Here is a 23,964-nt window from a genome sequence, read left to right as displayed (position 1 = left end):
AAGTTCCAAATTCTTCAACCACAAGTCATCTTATCTCCCACGAGTTACCATTCTTGCCCCCGCTAGGAAACCTTTCGTTGACCCTCTTAACCGCAACTCGGCGCAATATCTTGCTCTCTTTCTCATTCTCAGAAACAAGAATCAACCCAAACCATCAACATGGCTAGCGCTTCTGCCAGTAGCCCTCAAAAGGAGGTACCGGCTAGCGACAATATCGACACCACTCCGCAGGTTGCGATCGCCCCAAGCCCGCTTTATACCAGCGCTTGTTTCGAACCCACAGTCCCTCACACAAACCCGGCGGTAGTTGGGAATCACAACGCATCTTCAACCATTACCTCAGTCTTGCAAATAGGTGATATCTCTTCATCAACCACTCGGGCCTCTTCTGCTGGCATCCGCAAGACTTCCAAAACCACCACCAACACCCGCATCTTTTCCAAGCTTCATCGCCACACAACCGCCCAGCGTTATATCCTACGCAGGCTAGCCGGCGACATCAAAGGTGACATACCTTTGGAGCAGGGGAATCAAAGGCCAACAGGGAGCGCGGGACCTTTCGCTGTCAAATCCCACCAGTTGTCACATTCACACCATTCTCACTGCCCGCAGCAACCGGACCAGCCGCATCCGCAACAGCAGGAGCGGCGAGAGGAAATGGCGGACATCACGAACAACGCACCCAAGAGGTTCACCGGCAGTGGGATTGTGCAAGCGGCACTGAAGAATGCTATTCTGCTGGCTGCAAAGAATCCCCCGCCCGCCAAAGAAGGCGACACGCATGGGACGATGGAGCTGGAAACGAGAAAGAGGTCGAACAAAGGGGGCTCAGGTGGCCATGGTAGTGTTCGTGGAAGTCAAAGAAACCAAAAGGGCGTGAAAGTTGGGAATTCGGGTTCGAATCAGGCGCAGGAACGACTCCAGCAAAATCGGGCTAAGATTCCCACCTCCCAGGCTCTCGATCGGGTCAAGGGGGCTTCGGTGGCAAAATCGTCGAAGAAATCGCAGAACCATCGCATTACTGCTAGCAGAAAGAGTGTAAGAGGAAAGGGGTCGAAGTTAAATCCGGACCTCAAGCGGAGTTTGGAGAAGGAGATGGGTACGGGAGGTTCTCAGGGAAGAGGCGAGGGTTCCGCGGCTCTGCTCCCGGCCCCAATTTTGGAGCGGACTGATACGTCCAATGATGGTGAGGGTAAACGGGTTGGAAAGGCTGGAGCGGTTTCGCCGGTTAGCTACTACAGTGGCTTGCCGAACCCCAACTCCCGCCATGCCCAGCATCACGTCTCCGACGATGAAGAGGAGGACGGCAACCCCGGTTACGATGGCTGCCGCCATCGCCACCGTAATCGCCTTCTCAACCAGCCCGATATCCACCAATATCATCAACAAGCCGGTCCCAACCATCACAGCCTCGACTCTAGCTCACTCCCTAACGCTCAAAATCCCCATCATCACCGCCACCACGACCCCTCAGACCCCAACCATACCTACTACGACCCTTACGATCCCAGCAATACCAATAACAACAACAAGACCAGCAGCAGCCCCTCCTCTCAAGACGACGACGACAACGATAACCCCCTCCACACAGGCTACACCCCCCGCTCAACCCCACCACCCCTCAACAACAAATACACCACCCAAATCCGCCTCCCCCCGCACCGAACCCGTCACATGATCCGTGCCGCGTTACGATTGGGTCTCAACACCGGTACGCTTATTCGACCGCCGCGGCCGTCAAAGCCGTCCTCGTCAAGATCGTCGAGAGGTAGCGGCTTGCAGAACAAGAGCAACTCTGCGGCTAAACCAGGCCTGCGCGAGTACACGGCGGGTTTGTGGGTGGATAATAGGCGGGATAGTATAATGAAGGGGATTCCGCCGCTGTTGGTGCCTGTAACTTATTGCGGGGATGGAAATGGGAAGGGGAGTGGGAGTGGGAGTGGGAGTGGGTTTGCGGTGGACGGTGGGAGGGGGTATACAGTTTGGGATGAGGATGATGAGGATGATCGTTATGGTGGGTATGGCTTTGCGGAGGAAGGGTTTTAGGGAGCTTGAGGGCTTGGTGGGATCAATGAGTACCTTCATTGGTTCGGATTTGGCGTTGCATTTATTATGGTTTTCATGACTCCGGTTTGCGATGATTTGAGCCCTCGAAGAAGAGTGGAAGGCGGAGGAGAAGGGCAAGGCTAATACCCAACATTACAATGCCACATGCGTTGAGTTACTGATGAGTTAGACCACATACAGTTATCACAAAGTGGATGGGAATATATTGCTGCCTATGTCCGGAACACCCGCCACCCTTGCCATGCAATGATATCAATTCTCCCCATGCGGAACACCTCAGAACCTCCATGCCAGCCAGCCGATTCCTGCCGACCGACCACCGCCGATCGTCCCGTCATGACGCTGTAAGAGACAGACTCGCGCCGCTTACACTGTATCCGCTGCCGTGCCAATGCGAGGGCGTGCCATGCCATGAACCACAAGCTAATAACCACTGCTCCCATTACGCCCAAACGCCGTCGTTTCCCCTGTCCGTGAGCTCACGGATACAACCACAGCAGAGATACCCTTCAACCATTCATTCATTCGCCTTAAAGTGTCACTGCCCCCCCCCTTCTAGTTTCTAGTCCTCGTTTTCAAGCCTACCAGCCTACCGCTGTACTGGTGGCACAGGGGCAGGCGGCAAAAGACGAATCTGCTTGATCAGAAACTCCCGCTCATCGATGAACTGCTCATCCTCGGTCCGATCTTCCAGAAAATGTGACAGGAACTGCAGCAGCTTGTCCCGATTCATAATCAGAATCTTTTGCACCGGCACCGACTTGTGCGGGTTCGCAACAAACACCTTGAAGACGTGGAACCCTTCATACTGCACCATCTTGCGGTCGTCACGCAGGAGATTCATGCAAATTTTGAGGTGCTCGCCCCGGTCGACATACGCCGTCATGATGTTGTAGTTGGCGCGGTCCAGAAGGATTTCGCCTAGCAACTTGATGGATTGCCGTTTTGTTACATAGCTGTTCGACTGGACCAGGATGTTGTTGTATCGGTCGAAGAAGAGGTCAAAGTTTACGGCCAAGTACCGCGGCACTAGGTCTTTGTGCTTGGTGATGAGTTCCTAACGGCGCGTGTCAGCTCCCGTCATGCTTTTCCCTACCACAACGCAGCAGGCCGCCCCCGAAAATTCGACTCACCCTGAACGTCGTAAACGCATCCGCGCTCACCTCAAAAGAGCTCTTATCAATCCAATCAAAAAAGTGCCAAAACACACCCCTCCCACTCTGTGGCCGATCCGGGTTGATCCCCGCCACCCCATGCTCACTCGACGACCCAGGCTCCGGCCCATCATCATACAGTATAATCGCCGCGGCCGCCTCGTTCTTCAGCACCTCCCTGAGAACCGTGCCCGCTGGCGTCGCACTCTCCTTGTGATCGTACCCCCTGCATAGTTCCGCTAGCACCTGCGGACGCTGTTCAACGACGTAGGCGAGGGCGAGCGGCTCGGGCTGCTGGGGCCCCGTTGGTGGGCGGAAGCGGAAGATGTAGGAGAATATCACTTGGGTGTCTTTGCGAGACTCGAAGGGCAGGCGGTGCAGGTGTTTGGCGAGGAGGTAGAGCAGGTCTTCTTCGATCATGCCGGTTACGAGTTGGTAGGTCTGTTCTGTGCTCGGCTCGGCATCTACTGGTGGTCAGCGATGTGTCGTGTTTGGGCTGATCGCGGATGTAGGACAGAAAAGGATAAAAGCCGAGGAAACCGAACGCACCGTGTGTGCCTTGAAGAATCTGTTTCATTTGCGCGAGTACCTTTGCCAACTCCTCGGCCTGGGAACTTGAAGTCAGCCGGCCGAACTAAAGATAGCCCCCCGCAAGTACGGTTCTCCAAAAAGAAAGGAGGTGGAAAACGCGGGCGTAGGGAGAGACAATCTGCTCTGTGGTTGTTTACCTACCTTCGCAGCCCCCTGCGGCCCCTCCAGCTTCGTCACATGGTCCCTCGCCTGCTTCGACAGATCTAGTATATTTGTCCTTGCCCGTGTTCTCCCAAAAAGGAACGCCATTCTTTTGGCTGATCGGGTGTCTTGTCGGTTTCGTTTTACCGTTCGCGGGGCAGTCGACAAATCGTCAACAAGATGTGGTAGAGTTGGGCGGGGGGGGGCCGCGCCCATTCGAAGCTTTTGGGGGGTAAGGGGAAAAGGCGGGTTTGAACGCCCAAAAAGTAATTTGCGGGCTCGAATTCCAATCACTCGGACGCTCGAATTGGCGAAACACTTCTCTGTGGTGCTATTTATCGGGCCGTCGTTACGAGTTTGGCAGCTTGAGATTCGTCTCTGGAGTTGCGGGATGGAAACTCAACGGTGCCGTTGCCGCCCAGAAAGGTACCTGTCCCACATCCCCGGCAACCAGTGATGCAACAACAAACAACAACACAACGACGAGCTTTAAGTTAATGGACAAGATTCGTAGAAAAATAACAGAGAGTGAAGTATTATCGGCTTTGTCCGAATTATTGTGCAGGATCCATTAATTTACTCTACACAAATTCTAAGAAAATAAATTCCCAACGGCAAAGCTCTAGAAATACCTCGTGGTGCCCAGGGTCGTCATGCCCATCTTATCGCCTTATCAATGATAAGGATGCGAGGCGAGGAGGGGCGCCCTCAAGCCAGTGTCTAGTGGAAACTTCATCAATTTGACTACCTGAAGGCTAACATTCCTTTATTTCGAGCCTATTGAAATAAAACACCTGGTCTGCCATCTGTGCAGCCAATCTACATTCTACACCAAGTTTGTATCTCGACATCAAACCTCCATTCTCATCGAAGTATCTCCATGGAAGTCTGCAGACGAGAGCAATGGGGAACTGGTGATCCCCCATGCTGGGCTTGCTCTTCGCCAGTCGTATACCTCGAAAACCATCGGTCTAGTGGTCAACGCGGAGATATCCTAGCGGTTTCTTTTGCCTGCCTTACCGGAATATGGATCCGTCTACGTGAGGTGCATTTACCACGAACGGAACCGAAGTCCCACTGGTCATCCCGAATGACCAGATGCTCATGTGGCTGCCAATGCTGGACGCAGCAAGTTTGTTGCTGTGTGGTGGCGATTAGTGCGGACACATCATCAGTCAGTAAGCATGTCAACAGAACATCTGAAGAGCCTCTACGGAACCTGCAAGCTCTGCAGAACTTGCAAGCCGTAGGCGGAGCTTCGGGAAAAACCTCCCATGGAACATTTCACAGCATACGCAACGCGTCCAGCTTTGTGAAATGGCCATTGAGAACAAAATGTCTCGATTCGTTGACGTTGCCTATAAGATCCCAGAACCCCGTTTCCCATGCTGTACCACCTGGAAAGATGGGGATGAATCCACAGCTATTTCCCAAACCATGCAACTCCTCCGAAGACCGAAGCCGTGAGACGCCGTTTTGCCGACCGGGCGGTGAAAGTATGTTCAACGAAAAGCAATGTCGTGGGTATTCCTTGTCATCATGACAACCGAAACGAGGTTTTGTTCTTGCTCGTCGAAACACCAAGGAGCTCAACAAATTCAAGCCTTGCTCTTCTTGGCGCGAGCGACCTGGTCGCGGCCGGCCTTGATGCGGGCCAGGATGTCCTCACGGTCCTTGTCGAGCTTGAGCTTGGTGATGACCACGTTGCTGGGGTGGATGCCCAGGGGCACGCTCTGGCCGGTGGCCTTGTCGCGGGTGACGCGCTCGACGTGGATGACATATTTCAGGCGGTACACCGAGGTCACTTTGCCCTCCTTGTCCTTGTTCAGACCGCGGACGATCTGAACCTCGTCATCCTTGCGAATGGGGATGCTCCGGACCTACGTTGGATGTTAGAAGACTTGGTGTGAATTAAATAGACGAGGAATAAGATTGAGGAAACATACGTTGTACTTCTCGCGGAGCTCCTTGCTGAGCGGGGCGCTCAGAATGTTGCGGCGGACGCTGGAAGGAGCGCTGAAGTGCGCCTTGCGCGACTTGCGACGCGAGGAGGAGACGTCTGCAACAAAAACATTAGTTTCCAAAGACTTAATTAACATTGATGGTGGGAGTTGATTTCTGTAACATACTTGCGTTGACCTTCGCCATTGTGGTGGATTGTGCCGACCGGAGATTCGGAGTTGACTGTTGGATCGCCGTGATCTTGAAGAGGAAAAAACAAATTTGGATTTCTGTGGGTTCGTGAAAAAATGGTCCCGCCCTGGCAGAATCGCTGACCGCCTTCAAGTGTGGGTTTCTACAGCTAGGGCGCAAATGTCGGTGCCATCACGTGACCACTTCCCTTCGCGCCAGGTTCATATTTCAACCAACATTTTGAAGCATGAATTACGGACTACGCCAAACTAATCACTCGCAAGCAGCAGGTGAGCTTTTTAGACAAGAATTTATTGCCCGCAACACGTCTCTGTATGGCTTCGTCTATCCACATCTTGTTCAAATCGAAAGCGGGTTGGCCAAATCCGGGCCAGTCCAAACGCCCAGCAATGCAGTGCTATGCAAGTCTCGGGTATATCCAACGACCAAAAAACAAGCAACTCCCTCAAATAAATCATGCCATGTAGCCTTTTTGCGGCCCATTTCCCCATTCCGACCAATGCAAGACCAAAACGCCATGACCAATGTTGAAAACAAGCTCTCCCCCTTCTGAGCCAAATGCATAAACCTGTTTCGCCTTTGCCTTCTCCCGTCTCCAAACACAACTCCATTGCTCGTTTTGACTTCAATAAACCCAACCCAAAACAGAACCATTATTACTCCATCATCACTCATACAAATCCTCCGCCGATTCTTCATTTATGTCCGCAAACTCCACCACCGGCCCTCTCGGCCGCAATCCACTCATTGCACCCCCTCCATAAATCCGCCGTCTCAACTCCCGCTCATATGGAGATGGCAAGATGGCCGAGGGCGTTGATGTCGACATCCCTATAGGTCGATGTGCAAGCGTCCGTGTGCTGCCTGTCCATCTCGTTGGCGTACTCATAAACCCTGGATCCTGAGGGTCCGGTATTAACGGGTCTTGATCTTCGTCGAACTCGAGCATCGGCCCAAGGGGTGCTGGGGTAGCAGAGCCCGGTTCGCGTCGTGGAGTGGGAACGGTCGCAAGTTGGCTAGCCGTGTAGAAACTTGGTCCGCCGAGCCCGCCTGTGGAGGATCGGGAGAGTTGTTGTCGGACACTGCGTCTGGCGGAGAGGGTGTTGAAGCGTGAATTGTTGTCCCGTGTTGTGGCTTCAGGGACAGCTTTTATTTGCCATTCGTCTAGCACTTTGCGGCGGACGCGGCGCTCATTCTTCTCTTGGAGCGTCTGAGCCAGGTGACGTTTGCCCCCGTTTTGCAATGTCTGAAATTCCCACTTCTCCCAGCATCGCTTGCGGTTTTGCTCAGCATCGTATTCCACGGCGTCTTGCATATTTTCCTGCACTTCGTGGAGTTGTGCTTGCCACTTGCTGCAATACATTTCTGCTTCGGCGTCTGCAGCAACCTGCCGGATGCCCTCCGCTTGCTTGGCTGCGCGGTTCCACAGCTCGAGACAGTCGTCGAGATCCTCTCGCTTGTAATGGAGATTAGTTTGGCGGGCGTCGTGTTGGGCATCAAGTGCATCAGCGGCAGCATCCAGCCACTTGCCCAGACACTCCTCTGCCAGCTCCACCTTGTATTTCCGCCGAAATTGGCGAAGTGAAGTCATCAGTCGCTCCCTCCGTGCACCCTCTGCAATACCTGGCCACTCCTCCAAGACGCCAGATACGATAGATCTAGCTCTATGCTTGTCTGCCTTTCTCCGAGAAAATGTGGCCCGGGCCTGACTCTGCTGACTTTGCTCCCGCCAATGGTCGAGGCACGGTTTTGTGGAGCGGTAGAGATTCACAAGATGGGCGTTTTGCTGATGCTTCCACATCTGATCGACCCCGTCCGCCCAGGCGTCCAAGACGTCGTTTTGTGTATGGTAGGTGTCGACATAGTCGGCCTCCTCTTCGTGTCGTTCACGCTCACCGCGGGCTTGCCGGGCGGCAGTAAATAGAGTGTTGAGAGTTTGTCGTTTTGTTTGTTTTTCCAAATGGCCCTTGTACCAAGCCAGCTTTTCCTCCAGGGCCCAGTGTTCAAGAACATCCAGTTTGGTTTCATATTCATCCCGATCGATCCACAGCTTAAGCTTCATCTGACGCTCCCAGTGGTCGATAGGTTCCTGCGTGAGGAAGGCGTCGGCGAGCGCCGCCTCGCTCTTTGCATCCTGGAGAGCCCGACCCCATATCTCTAGGGCCTGACACTTTGCATCATGGTCTTGCCTGGCATTGTGCTGCCTCAGTAGGGCCAAGAGTCTCGCCTGCTCCTGCCAGTACTCGAGATCTTTCCGACAACCCTGGACAAGCCACTGCCGGGTGCTTTCATAGGCGTGGTACTGCTGAGCATCGACCTCTTCAAGCCAGATATTAACTACCTCGTCGAGCACGAGCCGTTCATCCAGAGCGACAGCCACCTGATACTCGTCTTGGAGATCGCGCGCCTTGCCGGCCCAGGTGTCCAGGCTTTGGTTGACGAGGCCAACGGCGTAAAATTCGTCGGCTGTGCGTTCCTTGCACTCTTCCCTCATGGTATCGATGACTTGATTGCAGAGCTGTTGCTGATGCCATTGCGCGGCGACTCCATAACGCACCTCGTGATGCAGGGCGACTTGACTCCATTTCTGGAGCGCATTGCCCAGGATGAAACTTTTGACTTTCGTCTCGTCTTCGACAAGCTGCGCGTGCCATCCCTCAAAGGCCCGCTTTCGCACAAGATGCCTACGAGCCACGGCTGTCCTCTCAATCTCCTCATGGGCCTGTTCTTGCCACTGCGCAAGAACGGTGCAAATAGTGAAAATCTCGTGTACTCTTGAGGCGCGTTTCTCCATCTTGGCCACGTATGCCTCGTGTCTGGCCGCATCCTCGGCCTTGAGTCTCAACTCCGCGGCCGCGGCAGCTTCTTCCTCCCAGATATCGAGTACTTCACCCATGAGGTCCTCATTGTCGTACTCCACGGCGATGGCCAGCAATTGGTCATTGACGTGTTTCGCATGACACGCATTTTCGTGCCAATTGGCGAGGAGATTCTCGGTAAGTCGCAGTTCCTCTTGTTCTCTCAGGTACTGAAGTTTTTCTTCAAGTAGGTCCAGATCCACATCCTCCACAGCAAAGGATCTCGGGTCGGCATGAATGGGTTCGTCATGATCTCCACCCTCAAAGCTAGATCCAAGCTCAGGTCCAGATTCAAGTCCAAATTCGGTCGCGAGGTCGGGTAGAATTTGTGGGGAAACTCGTTGTTCAGCGGATGGGGCTTCGGGCCCGGTATCGTCGAAATCTCCAAAATGTCGTACATCATACTGTTGATTCCCGCCAATCCCTAGCGCAATCTCGAGCGTCTCACTAGGGTCTGAAAGGCCCCCGGTTGATCGGGTGTAGCTGGGCGCGGTCGAAGCGCCGGACCCGGGCCGCGCGGATGGGCTGCTCGGGATGAATTCGAGTTGGATTCCCAGTCCTCCTAAGACAGAACGGAATTTGTCACCAAGAGTGTTCCCAGATCGCTGCCCTCCAATCTTAAAGATGAGCCGGGCGATGTGGGATGGTGTGTTTTCGGGGTCGAGGCCATAGCGAGGGAGGATGTCTTCCGCCGCAATGAACAAGGCGTTGGTCGGGAGACGGTCTCTCTCTGGAAGGGTCGGATAAAGAGACTCTGCGAGGGTGACAATTTCGTGGACCAACTCGATATCTATAGTGGGGGTCACAGATCAGCCGGCATCGCTTACAGAGATCGCGCTTGGAAGCGCGCGACAAGTCCCTTGCGAACGCGGATGGGCAGGGAGAACCCGGAGGTAGATGGTGAGGAGATAGGGGGAAGGAGCGAGGAAAACAGGTCACCCACCTTCGTCAGAGTACGACTCATGACGACCATTAATGAAGCGGAACATGGGAGGAGTAGGGTTATCGGCGACAGTAGAAGGAACACCGGCGCCAGAAGGATTATTGGTGTCAGGAGGAGAGTCATGAGGATGGCCGGGAGGGTCATGATGAAAAGCAGAAAACCGTTGGTGTTGCATGTCAATGATTGGGGAAGGTAACTCCGAAGCATGATAGCTCTAGGAGAAGTAAAAAAAGAAGGGTGTGAATGTAGTACCGGCAACAGCGCGGCGAAATTGCGACGTGGAAATGCGAAAAGCGCAATGCGATGAATGTGATGCGCAAAGCGCGAGCAAAGTTCGTGTCTTCGATTTCGAAAAGGGAAGTGCGATTAAAGTGCACAACGCAATAGTGAGTCCAGATTAAAGTTGGGAGATGAATATAAGCTTTGCTGAGGCAAGCGCAAATTGACGACGTAACCCGTGTAGTTCAGACACCGAAAGTTGTTCGAGGAGAAAAGGGAAGCAAGGGACGCGTCGAAGACCGCGTCAAGACGCGGGCCACGGCCCGGCGGGGCATGTGATGTTGGGGTGTCAAGGGCGCTCGGATCGCTGCAGGGATCACTGCTGAATGAGGCTGGGGATGCTCATCGATACAGTGCTCGTTGTTTTATACACTGTCTTTGTACACTGTAATTCAACCGCCGTGCAGATGCATCCGAACCTTCGAAATGAAAATTGATAAGAACCTCGTCAAGTGAGCACCGAACCCCGACCTAACTTTACAACGAAGGCGGGATCCTTCTTTCCGGCTGCTCCCCAGGTCTCACATCTTCTTCTCCTTCCTCAAAGAAAAGGAGCAAACACCCGGCACCTGACAAAGAACAAACAATGAAGCCAACAACCCGGCCTATTCAACGGTTTGCCCAAGCCGTCTCTAAATGCTCCGCCGAGGTGAGGTCAACTAGACACGCATCCAATCATACCAAGCTAAAGGCATGTAGGCAGCCGTATATGGCCAGTGCGTCTTTGCGGATTACAACTCAGTTCACAAAGACAAATGCGTCGAGGCGTTTATGAAGCTCAAGGATTGCTACTTGGTACAGTTCCCCCCCCACCCGACTACTTTGTTCGGCTTCGACCCGGGTGCTCATGTACAACAATCTTACTCATCGATTAGGCTGCTGCTAAGGGAGGGAGGTGAGAGGTTGACAGCTTCGGCTTGTGAAACGGCATCTTTATATCTACATACTCGACATCCCCCTCGCAACTATCTGTCTCAACTGGCTCAAGGTTTCGGGAACCGCCCATATCTCCAAACACACAGCGTTTTAAAGCTTGAGCAATCGCAACAAAAATGTCGCCTTCCCGACCTCCTGCTCCTCCTCCGCAATGATGTCCTTTTCATCCGGCTTAATCTGCCCCTCCACATGCGTCACCTCATGCTTATCCAGCGGCCGCCGCAAGGCCCTCGAGATGGCCGCTTGCTGCGAGTCAAACACCTTCTCAATGCCCGACTCCTCTGGGTCCGTGAGGACCTTGTACTCCATCTTAACATCATCTGTTACTTGCAAGCCAGCCTTCTTGCGCAGGCGCTGCACGCGGTTGATAATTTCGCGTGCCAAGCCTTCCTCAGCCAGGCCAGGATAGATCTCGGCGTCGAGGATGGTGAGCACGTCGTTGTCAGTGTTGGTCTCGAGGTTTTTCGAAGAATCGTCTTCTTTAAGCCCGCGCTTGACGACGAGGTCCCTTTCGCTTAGCGTGATGCCATCGACAACCAGCTTACCGTTTGTGGCGTAGCCATGGGCTTCATCGCTCGTCACGTTCGGGAGCGCCTTCTTGACACGGGCCATGTCCTTCTTCAACTTCTTACCAAGGACGGGCCAGTCGGCCGTGACACTGTACTGGACCCCGTGGCTGGCCTCGTCCGATGTCAACACCAGGTCGCGCACATTGAGCTCCTCAGTGATGTACCCTTGGAGAGACCGTACATCCTCCAAGTACTGCGGGTCGTGGTGAATGACGATGAGCGTCCGCAGTGGCTGTTTGAGGCCAATGGTACGTTTTTCGCGGGAGTAGCGAGCCAGCTCGATGACCTTCTGCATCCGCTGAACACGTCTCTCGATATCAACGTTGAAGAGCTCCTGGCGCACTTCAGGGAAGGGCAGGAAGTGGACGCTGCGGGGGTCTTGACCTTGGAGCTCCTTGGGAATGTGGGGCAGGAGCCGCAGGTAGATGGTATCCGTGAGGAACGGTGTGAAAGGCGCCAAGCCGCGGCACAACGTGAATAGGACCTCAAAGAGTGTGTTTAAGGCATGGATAGTGTCGTCTAACCCGTTCTCGCCCTTGAGCCGCTTGCGGTTGAAGCGGATGTACCAGTTAGTGGTGTTATCGATCAGTTCCAGAAGCTTGGGTACAACGGTGTACAGGCGGTAAGCTGTGAGCTCGTCAGCATGTGCAACTTTGTTCACTCCAACTCTCAGGATTGGAACATACCGGCCATTTCCTCATTGACGAACTTAAGCAAGCTCTGACAGCTGGCCAAGATCCACTTATCCATAACGTTGCTGTTGGAGGACTCCATGCTTGGGTCGAAAAGGTAATCGACGTTCTCCACCTTCTTCAATAGCGCTACTTGGCCCTCGAAGAACTTGTAGCTGTTCCAAAGAGGGAGCAGAACCTTGGCGACAACTTCCTTCACGCCAGACTCCTTGAATCGGAGGGGCTCAGCACGAACCACTGGCGAATTGATGAGGTACAGGCGGAGAGCATCAGAACCGTACTTAGTCATGACGAGGTTTGGGTCCGGGTAGTTTTTAAGACGCTTCGACATCTTCTTTCCGTCCTCAGCGAGCACGATACCATTGACGACACAGTTCTTGAACGGGGAGATGCCGAACAAGTGAGTACCTAGGACCAAAAGCGTGTAAAACCACCCTCTTGTCTGGTCCAGGCCTTCGGCAATGAAGTCACCGGGGAAGCTCTTCTCAAACTGCTCACGGTTCTCGAAGGGATAGTGACGGCTGCTGTAGGGCATGCTACCCGACTCAAACCAACAGTCAAAGACTTCCTCCACTCGCTTCAGCGTACCCTTGCCCTGCTTACTCGGGATGGTGATGTGATCGATCTTGTCGCGGTGTAGGTCGGTGATCTCGCCCTCATAACCGCTCAGCTCCTTGAGCTCGGCGATGCTCCCAATGCAGACACGCTCCTCCATGTCGTCGCTCACCCAGAGTGGGATAGGCGTACCCCAATACCGGTTCCGAGACACATTCCAGTCGCGAGCGTTGGAGATCCAGCTGGCAAACCGCTTCTCCTTGACGAACGATGGGACCCAGTGCGACCCTTCGATGTTCTTCAGCATCTGGGGGATGATCTCGGGGATGCGGACAAACCAAGAAGGCACCGCTTTGTAGATGAGCGGGGTATCGGAGCGATAACACATGGGGTACGAATGCTTGTATTGCGACTCCATCACGAGCCTCCCCGAGTTCTTCAGGTGCTTGATGATTTGCTTGTCGGCTTCCTTTACATGAAGCCCGGCGAAGTGGGACACCTTGTTAGTAAATCGGCCCGAGTCATCCACTGGGTCTGGGGGCGGCCGTTTCTCGGTGATGATGCCGTTCTCAACCGCGACGTTGTAATCATCTTCACCAAAAGCTGGGGCTTGGTGGACGATACCCGTGCCGCTGTCGTCGGTGACGTAGTTTGCGTTGAGGACCTTGAAGGCGACATCCTTGTATTCCTCGTAAAAGTAGTCGAATGGGGGTTGGTACTTCCATCCAAGCATTTCCTTGCCCTTCAACTTTTGCACCACCTTGAACTTAGCCTTCTTGGGATCCTTGTACAATGTACTCAGGAGCTTTTCCAAGAGGATATAGTGTTTTCCGGACTTCTCATCAAGAATCTTGATATACTCGAACTCAGGGTGGGCGGCGAGGCCCAGGTGGGAAGGCATAGTCCATGGCGTTGTTGTCCAGGCCAGCAGGCTAGTCTCGGGGTCGTCGTTAAGGGGGAAAGCGACGACGATGGCGGGATCGGTCACGTCTTGGTAGTTTTGGTTGGCCTCAAAATTGCTCAGAGCAGTGGTGAGTGCGGTGGAGTACGGCATGACCCGATGCCCTTGGTACACTTGACCCTTGTCGAAGAGCTGCTTGAACACCCACCATTCCGACTCCATGAACGTGGGATCCATCGTCTACCATTGTCAGCGCATCTTGCCACGATCAGACGACTCGATGTCCACAACAAGGGCAACATACCTTGTAGTCGTTATCGAAGTCGATCCAGCGCCCTAGCCTCTCAACGGTATGGCGCCACTCTTCGCGATACCGCATCACGATGGAGCGGCATTCCGCATTGTACTTTTCCAGGCCCAGTTCCATGACGGCAGCCTTGCCCGAGATACCCAGCTTTTTGTCAATCTCGTGCTCGATGGGCAGGCCATGAGTGTCCCAGCCAAAGCGCCGCTCAACATGGAATCCCTTCATGGACCAATACCTCGGGATGATATCTTTGATGGTGGAGGCGAGGAGGTGCCCATAATGGGGGAGACCTGTCGCGAACGGAGGGCCATCGTAGAAGGTGTAGTTTGGGTTTCCTTGGGAGAGCTCGAGCTGCGCGGAATTAGCGTCTAAGAACGCTTCCAACTTGTCGCGTGCAGGATAAAGGGGTTGGTCTGAACCGGCTTTCGTACCTGACGCTCAAAGGCCTTGAGCTCGCGCCATCTGGCGATGATGGCCTCCTCCTCCTTGGGAAAATCGATCGACATGCTTGCGATTTGCACAGAAGTGCTAGTTCCAAAAGATTGAAAGTACCAGGACAAGGTTGCCGAAGGAAAACCCTCTCTCTAAGAGGGGCAAAATCCTTGGGCTCAACTTGTTGACTCACCACTGTGTGGTTACGGCGTTATCCCAAAATAATAAATTTCAGCGGCAAGTCACCCGGAATGGAGGGGTCGCGGGGTAGCGGGGCGTAATGCGTCGGTAACATTACCATCTGCTGGTTGAAAACAGTGGACCGTCCGGACTCACCGCTTTCGCGCACAGACCATAGAAAGTACCACTCTCTGAAAGAGTATTGATACCAAACACATTACGCGTAATCTCGATACCACGAGTATCTGAAATGTAATCGCCCACTCCGGGATTGTTACGGCCGCACCCCGGTCTGTTAGCTCTTGTTGCGGGACCGCGCGCCATTGTTCGGCTGGGGCGCAGCTCTACTCCGTGAAAGAAACATCATTTGGGAATTCCAAGCAGTAGGTTTATCTTCAATCTCCAACTTTCGGAGTGTGTCAGAAATGAAGCATAGGCTTCCCCGGCATAATTTATCCAAAACCTTTGTTTTGATGAGAAATGGCGGCGACCTGCGAAGGTCATTCTCATCACATCCACGAAATCTACGGTTCAGTTCTGCTTCACGGGATCTGAAAAGGAAACAGAAATTCCATGTACCTTAACACAAGACACACAAAACATGATATCAAACGCGAAGTATATCCTAAACATCTCCACTTCAAACCCCATGTCGCTTTGCACCCCGTTGTATACCCACAAAAGAAAAGGCAGCGTAAAATGCATACTATCCAGCAGCGGGTATCCTCCATCCAAACCATGCCCATCCGTCCATCTGTTCGTTACGCTCAAGTCATGACATATATATCGTAGGGGAGACAACGCCAACCGGGGCAATCCACCCAATCTTGTCCACATCAAGGTTATCGTCATCATGCCTAGGTGTCCGGACACCAGGTCCCGGGTACCTTTCCTTCTCTCACCGAACCCACCCTGGAAGATGGTGAACGATCTTCTCTAACACACCATTTCTCAAGATCCTTTCCTCGAATCAATCGTACGCCCATGGCAAATCCCTCTCCCTCACCGTAGTACACGTTAGATACCCAACCCCGGCCGCGCCAACTCCATGGATCATCTCCAGCTCAAGCCCACTCCCCATCAGCGGCCGCACCACCTCACGCGCCATCGCCTTGAGCTCATCCACGCGCTTTTCAAACCGCCGCAGGTTATCGCGCGTATACAGGTCTGGCGTGAGTTTCAGAAAGCGCTTGCATTCATCGTGGTTCAGATAGCCGTAGACGCCTTTCCCAGGTGATGCCATGGCTCCCTCGCTCGAGTTGGGACTGGCACCGACGCCTCCGAGGAGGCGGTAGGTACGGCCAAGAGAGGCAAGAGTGGGTACCACGGGTGGTGATAATGCGACTTGAAGGTTGTTGTTGTTATTGTTGTGACCATTAGAGCGACCATTGGTCGTGCTCCCCCCGCTAGCGCTGCTGTGACTCCCCAGCCTGCCGCGCGGCCCGCCAGCGATACCGTTACGCCCGTTGTTGCCGCCATGGCCTCGGTCGACCGGGGCCGATGGTGGGAGTGGCGGAGATGTATTATCGGCCAGCCATTGTCGGAAAAGGCTGACTGCTAACCATTCGATATAACCGTTGGCCGGTGTGATGCGTTCGCCAGAACGGGTGGTGAGTGTTAGCCGGAACAGCCGCGCCTCGATGCGGCTGACGGTCTCCTCAAGCTCGTCGACCTTGTCCTCGATGATATCGACGACAGTTTCGGGTAGTGCTGCTCGGATGGACCGCTCACCGGCGGGCCATTGGCCGACGACGTGAATAAGCGCTTCCTGAAAAATGATTTTGGACCGTGCTAAGTAGCCGAGACGAAGGTAGCTGATGGGGTATTTTGCGATTTGCTTCCATAGCCGCGACTGGAACTGCAGCATGTGGTGATCCACGCGAGGACCAACCACGGCGAGAGCGTCGTATTGATCAGCTAAGTGAAGGAGCGACTTGCATTGGACGTAGCCGTCGGCGATGTTGACGGCGTCGAGTAAGGGCGGGTAGTTATACATGATGCGGAACAAGTTATCGTAGTCTCGGAGCAAGTCTTGCTCTTCGGCTGTTGCTGGCGGCAGAGCCGGGGTGTGATGTGTTGCGGAGAGGCCAAGGTTGGCGACCGATCGAAAAAAGGAGTGTGAACCTGACTTGCGATGAGAGGATCGACCTGAATGCGTTGTGGGCGCCGACCCGCCACCGAATATGGAATTTGACACCACGGGTACTGGGCTGATAGGGTCCTCCTCTTTCTGCACCAGCATTGGTATGTCGTTATCATCGGACCCGTAGTCCAATTCGTATCTCCACCTCCTCTTGACCGGCTGTTGCCCGCTCAACGCCGCCGTATTTAACCCGTATTTCCCCCCATTATTACTGCCTTCGTCGCTGCTGCTCCCTCGGTCGCGGTCGTCTATCCGGGCGAGCTCACCGCCGCCATTCCCGCTCTTCTCCTCGATCGCCCCGACCGCCATCGTCGTCCCAGGCGCGGGAAGCTGCGGCACGGTCTGGGCACGCGACCATTCATTGCTAGTGCTGGCCTCGAAGAAGCCGGAGCAGCGGGTGAGAATGTGGCGGTGGAGGAGGTAGCGGTTTTCATGGCCTGAGGCGACGCGAACGACAATTTCGACGTCTCCACTGTGACTAAAGATGGGAAATTCGTTCTGGGGTATAAACGAGGCGCCGCCGGCGTGGGAGCGATTGTAGCGCCGAGATCGCGACGAGCTGTGTAACCCTCCCGTTATTGAAGCCGCTGTCATCCCCCGACTCCCATGACCACCGCCAATACCGCCGCCGCCGCTGGAACTCGTCCCAACCACCGACTGAGCCCCCCGCACCATCAGCGAGGTCACGCCGTCGATGCGATGGGATGATACCATGGAATGCGCGTTGGTCCGGTTGGCGCGCGCAGCCGCCCGGATCCGGCTGTTGGATCGTTCGGTCGGATGTTTTGTCAGATGTTCGGTCGGGTGTTTGGTCGGGTTCGGTTTATTTCAATTATCGGTTTTGTCGCAGCGTCCGAACGAACAGGCCCGGAAACCTTGCAGCTTCGAGCCGCTCCACGCCGGGCTGCCTCCTGGCTCCTCTTCTCTTCCTCTTTGGCGATTTCCCGGCTGGCGCGCACGCGTTTGGCAGCTGGCGACTCAACTGCTGCTGCAGTGCAGTGGGTGGGTGCTTGTGAAGGAGGGGTCAACGCACGACCCCAGGAAGCCCGCTGGGGTCTTAATTAGGCAAACAAAGTGGTCGAAAACAGCATGTCAACAAAGGGCCGTGGCCGGACTTCGAGGCGAAAACAGAGAGGACGCGCACAGGAGAGAAATCGATTCCAGTTCAAAGAAGAAGAGAACGTTTCCGAGGCTGCGACCCGTGGGGGCGAGGCTGTGTGTGTCTATCTGCAGACCTGAGTGAATCCCTGGTTGTCGATGGCGAGCCACTGGAGATGGTTAGCGGACAACTGAGCAAGCAGGGAGAGCCAAACGCAACACCTCAACCGGCTCCTCAGCTGGGACTGGTGCTCGAGGCGCTGGTTGTGGGTGCATTTGGTGGGTGTTTCGCCACCGGATGGGAGTTTCTGGTGCTCGGCAGGGCCAAAGCAGGGGGGTCTGCTGACAGCGATTGGCGACGAGGGGCTTGTTTCCTGCGTTGGTTTTCTCAGGTTTTGGGTTGACCCATCCAAGTGAAAAGATATTGGATAAAAACTGGTACCTGCAGGTCGGGAACAACACAAAACCTCAAGGTGAAACAAGAAAAAAATGAGAAAGAAATGACTTCATCAACATCAGGGCTGGCAAAAAGAAGTGAGCAACTGTGTTGGTATTCTAGAAGGCTTGAAAGTTGTTGGCTCAGCACACAGACCACGCCAAAGCTTTGGATACATGCGATGGGGCCCGGAGATGGCAATTGAATTCCAGTCTGTACGCGTCGAAGTAAGGCGTTCTGTGGTCTGCCTTGTGCGTTGTCCGTTTGTCACGCGCGGGCTTTATACTTTCAATCATGTCGCCGTAGCTTTACCTTTCAAAACACCTTTCCGTCCTTGTCATCCGTGATGAGAGTTGGATTTCCTTTATTCCCCCGTCCGTCAATCGAGTCCATGCCTGACGTTGTTTCCACGTCGCTCGTATTCAATTGACCTTCGACTCATTGATCGAGCAGCTTATCCGAGCACCAGAAAAGGGAGGTATTGTTCCTCACAGCAATAAGAATAATAGTAATAATTACAACCCAACGCATTAAATGAACATGAAATGGGCTTTGTGAGGTGACAGCGAGGCGAGAACATGTAAGCCTCTGAGTTCGTGGATGGTGACCGAACCCCGCCAAGAAGAGCCAGGCCGTGCCAGCTGGCCCACAGCTGGTAACGGCCGTCACCATCAAGGAAGAATCCAACCTCAACGGATGCCTGGCCTTCTCGAGGGGCGAGTGTGCTGTACCTTCGTACTAGTAGAGGAAAAGGAAAAGAACCGCTAAAAATATACAACTCCCTTCATTAGACTGGCAAGGTCTGACACATGGAAATGTGATTTGCGACGGTTGCAAAGATTGATGTGCCCATTCGAATTCGGCCTTTTGAGTCAGCGCACAACAAACCTCACGACACTTGATTTTAAACTGCAAATATTGATTTGTGATGCATTTCATTTTGAAGTTTTGGAAAAAAAGCCTCGCTGATGGCCTCTATTCGTACAACCGTGTCGTGGAAGAGTAACTCCTACCCCCAGTCCAAACCCCCGAAAAGCTAGGTTACCTTTTCCCACCAGGGAAAGAAAGAAAAAAATCGATCGCGTTCCAAAGATGGCCGAAATTCCGATCGTGTCGACGTTTCATTCTCAATCCACCGCCGTACCGAGCACCGGCTGCTTAGCAAGTTGCGTCCAGAGACAAAAGTCCATGATGAAAAAAGGCAGAAATCATTCCCATAAAAGCCAAATCCCCCTTCCCAATGATACTGAGAAGAAAAAGCCCTTTCAGCTCATATCCATGTCGGTCGAGACGACAGGGAGCACAGCCTGGTCGAGAGCTTTCGACGGCCCAGATGAAGCATGTAGCATGTCGGCTCCATCAAACACGGGAGGCGAAATCTTGAGGTTGTTGAGGGTGCCCTCTGAGGTGGTGCTGACGAGCCGGCCTTGGCGGAGATTCTCGGCGAAGAGGAAATACCCCTCGCTTGCCTCAACTAGGTATGACTGAAGGCCGCGGCTTTCCAAGACGATCTTCGCATTGGTGACGGGATAATGGTTCTCGATGTAACGGGCCCAGCCGCGGGCGGCGACCTCAATGTGGCCGCTAATGCGGCTCCAACCAATGCCGAGGTGGATGGTAAAATCATCCACGATTGGCTGCGCAAGGGAATCTGAAGACGAGGTCATCGGATTGGAAGAATCGCGCGCAGGGCTTGAACCGCGGCTTGGGAACCTCTCAGTTGCAGTGGTGGGTGGTGTCGTCATGTCGAGCCGTTGAGACTTGTGGCTGCGGAGAGAAGGGCGCGATTGCGCCAGCTGTTCCTGAGCGAGAAGAGCCGCTTCGGCTTTGCGCGCATCTTCTACCGCCGCTCGCTCTTCAACCCAGTTTCCGGACTGAGTGCCGGCCTCGGGGACGTAGCCAGCGGACTTCTTGATAAGCGTCATGCCAGGGCCATACACCCAGTCATCCTCGGGTTCGTTGGCCGGGAGCGCCTCCACGACTTTCTCTGGGGGATCGAGATTGACAGCTGCCTCGTCGCGAGACCGCTTGCGCCCAGCGGCCGTGCAAGTACGTGCTAATTGCAGGCACCACGAGCTAGAATTGGGTGGGCTATAGGGGAGGATTGGCTGCTGAAGGCAGGACTTGCTGAACGCGCCTTGATGGGCAGCCTGTGGCGGCATGGCGAGGACCGGCGATGAAGCGTAGATACGATCGAAAGACGGCATCTTGAAAGATCTAAAGGGGAGAACTAGATGAGTGGGAAAAAGAGGGGTTGGTTAGGTTTGAGATAGAGGCAATGATGGTTAGTTCGGAGAAACGTCTCGATGATGTAAGTGCGGTGCAGTGGGGATATCGTAGGGTCGGTGCGGAGGTGTGAAGTGAAGTTGACACGATGAGGAATGGCCGGGGGTAGGAAAGACAATTGGCCAAAAAGACGAAGGAGGAGGTACGAGAGTCGAAGTCGGTAATATCGAACGACGGCGAAGTGTGTTGGTGTTAAAGAAGGGTGAAGACGGCGAACTGAGATCGCGAGACCTGGGCTTGGCGCGACGAGATTGGATGTTGGTGTAAGCCAGGAACGACTCTGGTAGAGGTGTGGTATTGGTTGAGAGTGGAATTGAGTTGGCCCCAATATAATTCCTGAGTGTGGTAGAGGGGAAAACGGGAGGGGAGGAATTGTGGGAGGAGGGTTGTTTTAGAAGAAGGAGGAGAAGAAGAAGAAGGGAAGGGCGGCGAAAGTGAGGCAGAGCGCAAGAGTGCAGCGGACCGGCATGCGAGGAACCTGCAAGATCTGGGCAACCTGAAGGGCAGGCAAAAAGGCGTCGGAGAGAGCTGGAGCTTGTGGGTGCCGGCATGGGACCTGGGAAGGACCCTTTTTCCGTCATCCCATTGGCTCCGGTTTTAAGTGGGGCTTATCTCCACAGCACCGATCATGATTCGTCAGCTCATCCTGCAGTCGTTTGAGGGAGGCGGAACACCCCAGAGAACTCCAAATGGTTAGATCGGCTGTTGCCCCGCTGTTGTCAGCCCTCCGCCGTCGTGTTGCTTCGGCCTCCGTGCGAGGGTGTGGTCTGTGCAGCCTCCTCCTGGGCAGCGCCCGTTTGTCCTGCCGGTAAATCCACAAATGGGACCTTGTCTCGCCAGGTGCGGCACGAGCGTCAGCATGAATTTAGTTAGCCCAATCGGCCGCAGCGGATTGTGGAAGCTCCAAAGTCGGGGGCCAAGAAAGAGCCAGGCAAGCCAGGCTTCGGTTCCGTCATGAAGACTTCTTCTCACGTCCGCGCAAACGGCCGCGAACGAATCGGACCCCGGCGCCGGCTTGGTCCGGTCTCACTTTTGAAGTTTTCCCCTGGTCTTTTTTCTGTGCAAGGACCTGACGACTCGATGAGTCGTGATTTGCTTGGCTGCTTGGTCACCATTGGAAAAAGAAAAGGTTCGATGGAATCGAATAAATTGGTACTGGGCGAGCTGGGCTCCTCTCCTCAAGTACTCTACTCTAAGGTAGATGCGTACCTATTTCTAGCAATATTTCCCCATTGAAGGCCTTCGTTGAGCAATTCAGTAATGACGACGGGTTCCTGGCCACAAGACATGCGGGTTTCACCCAAACCGTGTTCCCCGTTCTCCTTGCCTCCCCTCCAAATCCAGCCTGGCAGGGCCATTCTTCTACACATGTAGGGCGTCTCTCTGAGAGATGTGTCGGATAATCTATGCTGCGGCGCCCGGCCGAGACGGAACATGAGCCATCCCCTCGGCCACGGCCTCGTCGTCGACGTTCACCATTCCACCATACTGCCCTCCGGGCCCTAGCGTTCGTAATCTCATGGGGCTCGGCTCCCTTCTCTGTCCGAAGCGCGTCCGGGATCGTGTCACTGTCGGTGTCCACGCGGGCGGAGGTGAGCTACGCCTGGCCGGCGCCGTGTATGATCCGTTGGGCCGACCTTGGTGGCGAGCTTCTGGGAGATTTTGTGGGGTTTGCGGCTGAGATGAAGCCGGCAACGAGTCGTTATAAACCCTGAGCTGACTGCGAGGGTCCCAGAACCCTGACACCGGCGTTGTGGTTCGGGTTGGTGTGAGGGCTTCCTAGGCGCCAGTGTCAGTTTCACTTAGATTCATCCTCGGAGTTCGTTAAACGTACTTCGTCCTGGTGGATTTCGGAGGGGTCGAAACGATCTGGTGAGCCCTAGACGGTGCTGAAGTTAGGACTCTTCGTTGATAATATGAGGTATTTGAGTCGAGCATACTCTCAATGGCATCGCTGGAGAGACTAGCGGATTGGCAGACGACGCGGCTGGCGATATGTGTCGTGGACTTGTGATTCCTACGGATGACCATGATGACGTTGTGGTTCCGCGTGTCATCTCCAAGGGGAGTTGACCGATCACCTGGTCAGATGGGAGAGGATCCTGCAAGGTGTTTTCAGTCGCGTTGGGTGAGTCTGTTGAGCTACCACTGTCTGCATCAGGTTCCACGGTAGGGGATGTGGCCGCTGATGGTCTGCTTTTCGGTCGTAGGCACAGTTGCGATGCCCAAGGAGAACTCCAATGTTGGTTAGTTCCAGCAGTTAACAAATGTGCTGGGCTACTAATCACGTCTTGGGACGAAGCGGCACTTTCGTTTCCATTCGCCGGATCAAGGGAATGTTGTGGAAGTGGCAGGTTGGCGACTAGCTGTGGGCATGTTCGACTGTGTGTATCGGAAGAAGGATGTGAGCCATTCCCTGTACTGTCATATGTGTCTAGTACTTCTTTATGTCTCGGGGTGTTTGACGCAACGGGCGTTAACCGGTCTGGAAGAAAAGCGACACAGGCATCATCTTCGGCGCTTTCGAGGTATCTGCGGAAGCGCCGGCGGTGGACCACATCTGCAACATCTGCACGGGTCAGGGAGATGGTCGTGGGTTTGGGACGTAGCATATTGTGAAAAGTAGTCTGGGGGCCGGTGAGAGTGAACAGCCGGTTGGCTTTGCGACAGTGATTGCAACCCAGCGCCTGCGTAGTTGAAGAGGGCGCAACGACAAAGAACAGGGCATGAAGAGCACTTTGTCGGGAGAGCATGCTTTCATAACTTTGAGCAAGATTGAAAGGGTTCTCCTCCTTCTGTGAAGATGAGGAAAGAGCGACATAGAAAACTACCTAGGTCCTTGCCGCTGTGAAGTGAAGTGCGGAACCGGGACACAGACGGTGTATCCTCCCGGAAAGGAAAGGTGTCTTGTTAGTTGACTCTCTAGTATAGCACAACCTGAAGTACGTCCAAAGGGAACAAATGTCAGGGATTGATGAACCTGGTGTTGTTCTTATTTTCGTTGTATGTTGGTTGTAGTTCTTTGTTCTAAGTCCTGCTTTCCCACACGACGAGGTATCTACTTACTAGACGTTCAGTGCAGCCTTGGACTTCGCAAAGACATCGGTCCCTGCATACCTACCTCAAGAGGTAGATCAGATTGGTAAGTTCCATTTTGAGCTAGAAAAGTATTTTGAACCAGCAAAATCCGTTGTGAAATTGCAAAATCTTGGTAAAAACATCCCAAGGCATGCTACGGTGAA

General features: G+C 54.0%; 8 protein-coding genes across 8 annotated transcripts; 1 reads left to right on the top strand and 7 right to left on the bottom strand.

Annotated features, from left to right (window-relative positions):
• Window positions 1–159: 159 nt before the first annotated feature.
• Window positions 160–2,046, top strand: C8A04DRAFT_29571 (uncharacterized protein; the record flags this gene model as incomplete). Its single annotated transcript, XM_062781054.1, has 1 exon — window positions 160–2,046. One exon carries the CDS (start codon window positions 160–162, stop codon window positions 2,044–2,046), a length of 1,887 nt encoding a protein of 628 aa, XP_062636174.1.
• A 610-nt stretch (window positions 2,047–2,656) lies between these two features.
• On the bottom strand, window positions 2,657–4,061 carry C8A04DRAFT_38017 (Mo25-like protein; the record flags this gene model as incomplete). Its single annotated transcript, XM_062784083.1, has 4 exons — window positions 2,657–3,124; window positions 3,201–3,688; window positions 3,771–3,828; window positions 3,954–4,061. The coding sequence occupies 4 exons, from the start codon at window positions 4,059–4,061 to the stop codon at window positions 2,657–2,659; spliced, it is 1,122 nt and encodes a 373-aa protein (XP_062636173.1).
• A 1,490-nt stretch (window positions 4,062–5,551) lies between these two features.
• C8A04DRAFT_29569 (translation protein SH3-like domain-containing protein) lies at window positions 5,552–6,101 on the bottom strand (the record flags this gene model as incomplete). Its single annotated transcript, XM_062781053.1, has 3 exons — window positions 5,552–5,833; window positions 5,900–6,012; window positions 6,083–6,101. The coding sequence occupies 3 exons, from the start codon at window positions 6,099–6,101 to the stop codon at window positions 5,552–5,554; spliced, it is 414 nt and encodes a 137-aa protein (XP_062636172.1).
• A 673-nt stretch (window positions 6,102–6,774) lies between these two features.
• C8A04DRAFT_29568 (Sfi1 spindle body protein-domain-containing protein) lies at window positions 6,775–9,954 on the bottom strand (the record flags this gene model as incomplete). The annotated part of the gene is made up of 3 exons (XM_062781052.1): window positions 6,775–6,938; window positions 6,993–9,755; window positions 9,909–9,954. 3 exons carry the CDS (start codon window positions 9,952–9,954, stop codon window positions 6,775–6,777), a joined length of 2,973 nt encoding a protein of 990 aa, XP_062636171.1.
• Window positions 9,955–11,213: 1,259 nt separating this feature from the next.
• C8A04DRAFT_12927 (tRNA synthetases class I-domain-containing protein) lies at window positions 11,214–14,653 on the bottom strand (the record flags this gene model as incomplete). Its single annotated transcript, XM_062777516.1, has 4 exons — window positions 11,214–12,319; window positions 12,379–14,080; window positions 14,145–14,498; window positions 14,579–14,653. 4 exons carry the CDS (start codon window positions 14,651–14,653, stop codon window positions 11,214–11,216), a joined length of 3,237 nt encoding a protein of 1,078 aa, XP_062636170.1.
• Window positions 14,654–15,729: 1,076 nt separating this feature from the next.
• On the bottom strand, window positions 15,730–17,616 carry C8A04DRAFT_38013 (uncharacterized protein; the record flags this gene model as incomplete). The annotated part of the gene is made up of 2 exons (XM_062784082.1): window positions 15,730–17,471; window positions 17,526–17,616. The coding sequence occupies 2 exons, from the start codon at window positions 17,614–17,616 to the stop codon at window positions 15,730–15,732; spliced, it is 1,833 nt and encodes a 610-aa protein (XP_062636169.1).
• Window positions 17,617–19,701: 2,085 nt separating this feature from the next.
• Window positions 19,702–20,643, bottom strand: C8A04DRAFT_38012 (uncharacterized protein; the record flags this gene model as incomplete). Its single annotated transcript, XM_062784081.1, has 1 exon — window positions 19,702–20,643. One exon carries the CDS (start codon window positions 20,641–20,643, stop codon window positions 19,702–19,704), a length of 942 nt encoding a protein of 313 aa, XP_062636168.1.
• Window positions 20,644–22,126: 1,483 nt separating this feature from the next.
• Window positions 22,127–22,753, bottom strand: C8A04DRAFT_29564 (uncharacterized protein; the record flags this gene model as incomplete). Its single annotated transcript, XM_062781051.1, has 3 exons — window positions 22,127–22,501; window positions 22,557–22,591; window positions 22,663–22,753. 3 exons carry the CDS (start codon window positions 22,751–22,753, stop codon window positions 22,127–22,129), a joined length of 501 nt encoding a protein of 166 aa, XP_062636167.1.
• Window positions 22,754–23,964: the final 1,211 nt, after the last annotated feature.

This window comes from Dichotomopilus funicola (genome assembly GCF_033296635.1).
Source record: "Dichotomopilus funicola strain CBS 141.50 unplaced genomic scaffold C8A04scaffold_40, whole genome shotgun sequence".
In the NCBI taxonomy this organism is placed as follows: domain Eukaryota; kingdom Fungi; phylum Ascomycota; class Sordariomycetes; order Sordariales; family Chaetomiaceae; genus Dichotomopilus; species Dichotomopilus funicola.
The sequence above is the reverse complement of the archived record's forward strand: the minus strand, read 5'-3'. Positions and strand labels throughout refer to the sequence as shown.